The 6,439-nt window shown below is 45.4% G+C and overlaps 1 protein-coding gene across 1 annotated transcript; it reads right to left on the bottom strand.

Moving 5' to 3' along the window:
- Positions 1-1,007: 1,007 nt before the first annotated feature.
- LOC147011485 (mitochondrial import receptor subunit TOM5 homolog) lies at positions 1,008-2,016 on the bottom strand. The gene is made up of 2 exons (XM_085857029.1): positions 1,815-2,016; positions 1,008-1,422 (listed from the first exon to the last, which is right to left on the bottom strand). Exons 1-2 carry the CDS (start codon positions 1,933-1,935, stop codon positions 1,388-1,390), a joined length of 156 nt encoding a protein of 51 aa, XP_085713155.1. The 5' UTR covers positions 1,936-2,016; the 3' UTR covers positions 1,008-1,387.
- Between the last annotated feature and the right edge of the window lie 4,423 nt (positions 2,017-6,439).

The raw sequence follows: 6,439 nt of genomic DNA, 5'->3' as shown, positions 1-6,439 counted from the left end.
CCAAAGACTCAGCTTCATTGCGGGAGATGCCGATGATCTTAAATGCCCTGGTTTCGACAGCGTGAAGCCGAGAATGGTGGGAGGCAGGAGCACCAGCCCAGAGGAGAGAGCAGTACTCCATCAGGCTACTACATCAACAAGGTGAGACAGCCTTGCAGGTGGTCAAAGCTTGGACATGCATTACAAGATGCGGACATTCAAAGAGAACCACCATGGTTATCTGCATGCTGAATCTCAGTTACTCTGCCCTCAGGGCATAAATATTTCTTCCAAAAGGACTGCTAAACGGATTTATGAAAGTGCTAAAAAGATTATTTATGTTCTACTATTCAAGTATATAATTCAGTTGAAGTAGAAAAAAGTAATAATAATAATAATAATAAAATACTTTTTCCAGAAGTTTACCGTTGTTGATCTTTTACATCTTTACCATCTTTTACACCACCTTGTTGAACAGGTTACATTCAAGTTCTTCGCGCCTGTTGTTTGCGTTTTTTTATGACGACGATGAAAACTACGTTTTTCGTTTTGAAATAGATTTTCCATTTTGTTTGACTCAGACTGAAACAATCATCTCAATCCTCTGTATGCACGCACACGAGGGACGAGGTTCTGTAGAATTTGCCAAATTCAGAGCCAAAGTACTGTGAAACTGCAGGTTTGCGTTCCGATTCATGTTCTGCAGTGTTCAAAATAGTGTGGGGGTTCCCATTGTGTGCTGCCTTTTTGGCTGCTGGTTGCATCTTTGGGTAGGGGCGTGGCTGTGCCGCTGATGCAGTGCCCCTATTACCAGTATACGGGTGCTCATTTCGCCGACCTCGGAAAAATGACAGGCTGAGTTTACCCCCTGGTGTTAATTAAGTGGCAAACGGGTCTCGAACTCAGGACCCTAGGATCCCAAGCCACCACCCTAACCGCTAAGCCAACACCAGGCTCAGTGTGGGGGTAAAATTGTAACAATGCGTGGATTAGGGTCGGACGTGGAAACAAAGGACTAAAGCAGCCTGTATGTTTGATACATGCGTGTTATCAGATTTATTTTGCTGTCCATAGCTTTGGTATAAGAGTTTAGCAAACACCAGCAAGTATTGTTCGGAAACAAAATGTTTTCCAATGTAATGGCAGATACCATTCCGCCTCAACCCTTACGAATGTTGGGAATGGTACATTGGGAACATAAACATTGGCTGGGACATAATCCCGTACCAGCCACCAAACAATCCTATTTCCCAAAAACCAACAGGGTCAAAATTCTCGATGCCTCAGCCGGGAAGGTTGGAATCCCAGGAAAAAAAAAAACTTCCCCAGGGAATGTTCGGTGTCCTTCAAGCGGATGACCAGGATGCCCAGGACGTTGCAAGCCAGAAGATCACGGCATCATCCACCATCATATCTTGTCCAATTGTCTCAGCAGAAATGGAGCTGTATCAAGGGACAATGAGACAAAGAACACGTCAGATTCAGTGTGCGAGGAAGACGTGTTGCCTTGTGAGTGTGTCCCATCTTGGGTTGACCTGTGAATCTCCACATGTGAACCCGTGGCTCGTGGTGGCATCAATCCCACAATCAACTCCAATGTACTAGACCACGTGTGTTTGTCCATCGTCTACCGAGGTCCTTGCAGTTAAGATAATAATTATTCGACCCCTCCCTCCTCATGTGTTTGTCTTAAATGAGATATATTTAATTATGAGGGCTTGCGTGAACCTGCGATGAATCAGAATTTTTAAATCTTCACAAATCACCATGAGGTACCAGATCAGTGCTCGTCCTGCTCGGCCCAGGTTCAGCAACTGAACTCATGGCAGACTTACCGAGGCGTAGGGCAAGCACGTACAGCGTGAAGTTTCGTACTGTGACCAGCACTTCGGCTCTCATTTTCTTCCGGGTCTCCTCAGAATCCGGCCGCGCGAGCGGGGCCTCCAGACGGTACATCCTCGACTTGCGGTGCGCTTCCAGAGCTCAACTCCTTCCGCCTTGCTCCTCGTCCTTCCACGCTGCTGGTTTAATCGGTGATCAAGTTCGCCTCGTAATTTCTTAGCAATTTGCAATTATATTTTGTTGTGAATATGCCGCAAAACGTCTTTGTTGTAAAACATAAAGATAAAAAAAATAAATCGGAGGACGCACCATCCGAACTGAATAAGCCTTTTATACACCTCAAGTGAAACTTCTTGCAGCAATAATATATTTCCAATCTTCTTCACGGTTCACGGTCGGTTAACGACCCGGTTATCCGCGTCACGGAATTATCCGTGTGCGACGGCCTGCAATTCCGGGGAGCGTGGTGGGATCCCGAGATAGCTCCCCCCCCCCCGGTGGTCTTCTCACCTGACCCCCGGCCCACAACAATGTGAAGCTCATTCTCACCACCACCTGACTCAATCACTGACTGACCGATATTAAAGTTCAAGACCTTCCGGGTGACGAAGAAAGATGAAGTTCTGCGTGCCGACGGACATGGAAACCACCGCACCGGGAAAAATCACGGAACCGTCGGAAAATATCGGTAAATAAAAATAAATAAAGAAAAACAAATACCCATGAGAAATCGGAATTGTTGGTCAAGTGGTGGTTCTGGTGGTGGTGGTGGTGGTGGTGCTGGTGGTGGTGGTGATGGTGCATACCAAGAAGGTGCAATTTCAGCAGAAAAGCGTGTCCCACCTGCCCCCATGGTCACAACTTCAACGGCTTTGACATGACACCCCACTTGGACATCTATATATTAAAACTGAAGGACCAATTTTGTGCTCCTCCTAGCGGTCGTGTCACGTTTTTCTCGGTACTGTGACCTGGACTAAAAGAAACTTCGTACCTGTGAGAGTGCATCGCACATCCTGGCAATAGTCAACTTTCAACTCACTTATTCAACAGCAGAATAAACACTTTTCATCCAAAAAATCCTCAGCAGATGAATACTTTACTTCGTGATGAAACGTCACAGCCCCGTCATCGAAGTCCCTACCCGGGTTAAGGTCACAGCCGTGTCATCGAAGTCCCTACCCGGGTTAAGGTCACAGGCCCATCATCGAAGTCCCTAAACAGGTCAAGGTCACAGCCGTGTCATCGAAGTCCCTACCCGGGTTAAGGTCACAGCCCCGTCATCGAAGTCCCTAAACAGGTCAAGGTCACAGCCGTGTCATTGAAGTCCCTACCCGAGTTAAGGTCACAGCCGCGTCATCGAAGTCCCTACCCGGGTTAAGGTCACAGCCGCGTCATCGAAGTCCCTACCCGAGTTAAGGTCACAGCCGCGTCATCGAAGTCCCTACCGGTTAACGTCACAGGTCATAATTTGTGTGGTCATATTTGTGTGGTCATAATTTGTGTGGTCATATTTGTGTTGTCATAATTTGTGTGGTCATATTTGTGTTGTCATAATTTGTGTGGTCATATTTGTGTGGTCAGAATATGTGTGGTCATAATATGTGTGGTCATAATTTGTGTGGTCATAATGTGTGGTCATAATGTGTGGTCATATTTGTGTGGTCATAATATGTGTGGTCATATTTGTGTGGTCAGAATGTGTGGTCATATTTGTGTGGTCATAATATGTGTGGTCATAATTTGTGTGGTCATAATATGTGTGGTCATAATGTGTGGTCATATTTGTGTGGTCAGAATATGTGTGGTCATAATATGTGTGGTCATAATTTGTGTGGTCATAATGTGTGGTCATAATGTGTGGTCATATTTGTGTGGTCAGAATATGTGTGGTCATAATTTGTGTGGTCATAATTTGTGTGGTCATATTTGTGTTGTCATAATTTGTGTGGTCATATTTGTGTGGTCATAATTTGTGCGACCGACAGTGAAAACCGGATTCCAAAAATTAAAGAGAAAAAAAAAAGTACTGAGTCTACAAAATGGATTCCCACTCCACCCTTCTCGGATTCCCATATCGTTCCAACGAAGCCGCATTCCGGTGTTTGGATCGGATTCCCGTGCAACAACGTGTTCCCCAAGACATTGTGTTTGTGTGTGACGCCTCTCAACTAAAATGACGACCACAGGACCAGCCCCGCAACAAGTGAAATGAAGACCAAAATAAACAGAATACATCAAGACAGGCGCAAGGACAAACATTTCGGAGACTGGGAATAATATACTTACAATCTCCAGTTTTTTTCGTACGGACAACTGTCCGTCGCGTTCTCGTGAGCCAGAAGTTTTGACACGGTGTTTGTACGTCAAAGTAGACACGTGCACAAATCAGGGGACTTCTTCACAAGGAGTAGTGTACACCAAAAATGTCGTGTGCAAGGCCTCGTTTTGTAGGCCTCATTAGGCAAGGCCATGGAGAACATCGACTGGGATCCGGCTCGAACAAGAGCCGCCACTGGTTGTCATATTGGGCTCATGGAACGGAATCCGTGTGTGACGGGGTTTCGGCTGGTTCGTTATGGTTTTGTGTTTATTCTCCGTGTAAACATTTGACTAAGCTGTTTGTGGGTTACTCACACCTGACAATGCTAACAATCATAGAATAACACTCAACAAACGATGCACTCAATTCTTTGTTTTATTTTGTGGGAACGCAAACGACCATCACTCACTGAGTGTAAGTTATGACGTCATCTAAACGAATTAATGTGTGTGTGTGTGTGTGTGTGTGTGTGCATGTGTCTGTGTGTATGTGTGTGCATGTGTCTGTGTGTGTGTGTGTGCGCGTGCATGTGTGTGTGTGTCTAACCCCCACTAGACAATGCAGGGTACCCCCACTAGACAATGCAGGGTACCCCCACTTGACAATGCCGGGTACCCCCACTTGACAACGCCGGGTACCCCCACTTGACAACACCGGGTACCCCCACTAGACAATGCAGGGTACCGCCACTAGACAACGCCGGGTACCCCCACTTGACAACACCGGGTACCCCCACTAGACAATGCAGGGTACCCCCACGAGACAACGCCAGGTACCCCCCCTTGACAATGCCGAGTACTCCCACAAGACACCTCGTCAACTCATTCACCAAGTTTTGTCATCATCCGTTCATTCAACAGCTCAGTTCATATTGGTGACGTGTCTGGGTTCCCATGGTAACGTTTGACACCGGTCCCTTTAGATTGTTGGCCTTGACACATAGTGCCGGATGAGGAACATGAACGATTTGACATATTCATTGTTTCTACATTACCTCCATCAACAGATTAACAACACCAGTATGTGCCCGTAAAAAAAAAAAAAAAAAAATATATATATATATATATATATATATATATATATATATTCAACCCACGAGCAACAAACAACAACCACACAGGCCGTTTCTTCGCTCTCGAGTGCCCGACGTGTGTGGCCCGGAAGTTCGAATACTATTCGCAGTTACGATTATTCGCAATTTAGTTTTAATACCCAATTATTCAATTAGCACCAATGTATTTTACCTTTTTCCAATATCGTGGCAAGGAAAAACAAAAAGAGAAGAGAGAGAAAAAAAATTTACTTTCTGATTCGGAGCATACCAGCACTCTGATGTTACCGAAATTTATACACCGTCTAATATGAAAATGATCATAACTTGGAGCATTGTGTTTGTCTATAAATGCGCATAAGAAATCGAGAAATTATTAGAATACACGAAGTCATCATTATCCGTACGTTGTAACCCGTAATGGATCCGGAAGTCCGTACGTTGTAATCCGTAATGGTGAACTCAGCTGAGCTTCCCTTCCCCATCGGCCATGCCCACGCAACAACGTGTCTTCCCATTGGTTTGGTAAATAAATGGCCATAACTTGGGAAGCACTTGTCTGATTAATATCAAACCTTGAAAAGGCACATCCTCAGGTCCCCAGCAATATATCTGGCAAGTTTCAATCAGATCGGACCAGAGGTTGTCGAGAAACAGCGGTCACACACACACACACACACACACACACACACACACACACACACACACACACACACACACACACACACACACACACACACACACACACACACACACACACACACACACACACACTGCTGGAATTATAGATATATGATGATCATATGAGTGACCTCACAAGCAACTTTGAAACAGGAGGTAGTCATTCGGACAGACACGTACACAGACAGACAGAGACACACACACGCATACACACACACACACACACACACACACAGACACACACGCACACACACACACACACACACACACACACACACACACACACACACACACACACACACACACACACACATTGCTGGAATTATAGATAGATGGCCGGATAAAAGTAGTAAATGCTGAGTTGAACAAACGTCCTGAACTCATGGACTTGGTTAAGTAAAGCACGTCATTTGGGACCCCGCCGTCGGTTTGCCGCCGAACGCTGCTGATTGTGACGTCATCGATTCCTCTTTGAAAATTCTATCTATATTCGATTTTCTGAATCCGCCATCACCTGCGACAATACATGGAACACATAATGTGAAGATTTCGGAAGTGTGAAC

Source organism: Eptatretus burgeri, chromosome 15 (assembly GCF_056783735.1).
Source record: "Eptatretus burgeri isolate ZD-2024b chromosome 15, Ebu_testis_v1, whole genome shotgun sequence".
Lineage (NCBI taxonomy): Eukaryota > Metazoa > Chordata > Myxini > Myxiniformes > Myxinidae > Eptatretus > Eptatretus burgeri.
This window is presented reverse-complemented; position numbering and strand designations above follow the sequence as displayed.

Excerpts from the sequence above, each read along its gene's own strand:
- LOC147011485 (XM_085857029.1), bottom strand. The coding sequence starts at position 1,935 with ATGTACCGTCTGGAGGCCCCGCTCGCGCGGCCGGATTCTGAGGAGACC. Across the intron at positions 1,423-1,814 it reads CGTGCTTGCCCTACGCCTCG|CTCCATTTCTGCTGAGACAA; the intron begins GTAAGTCTGCCA and ends CCCTTGATACAG.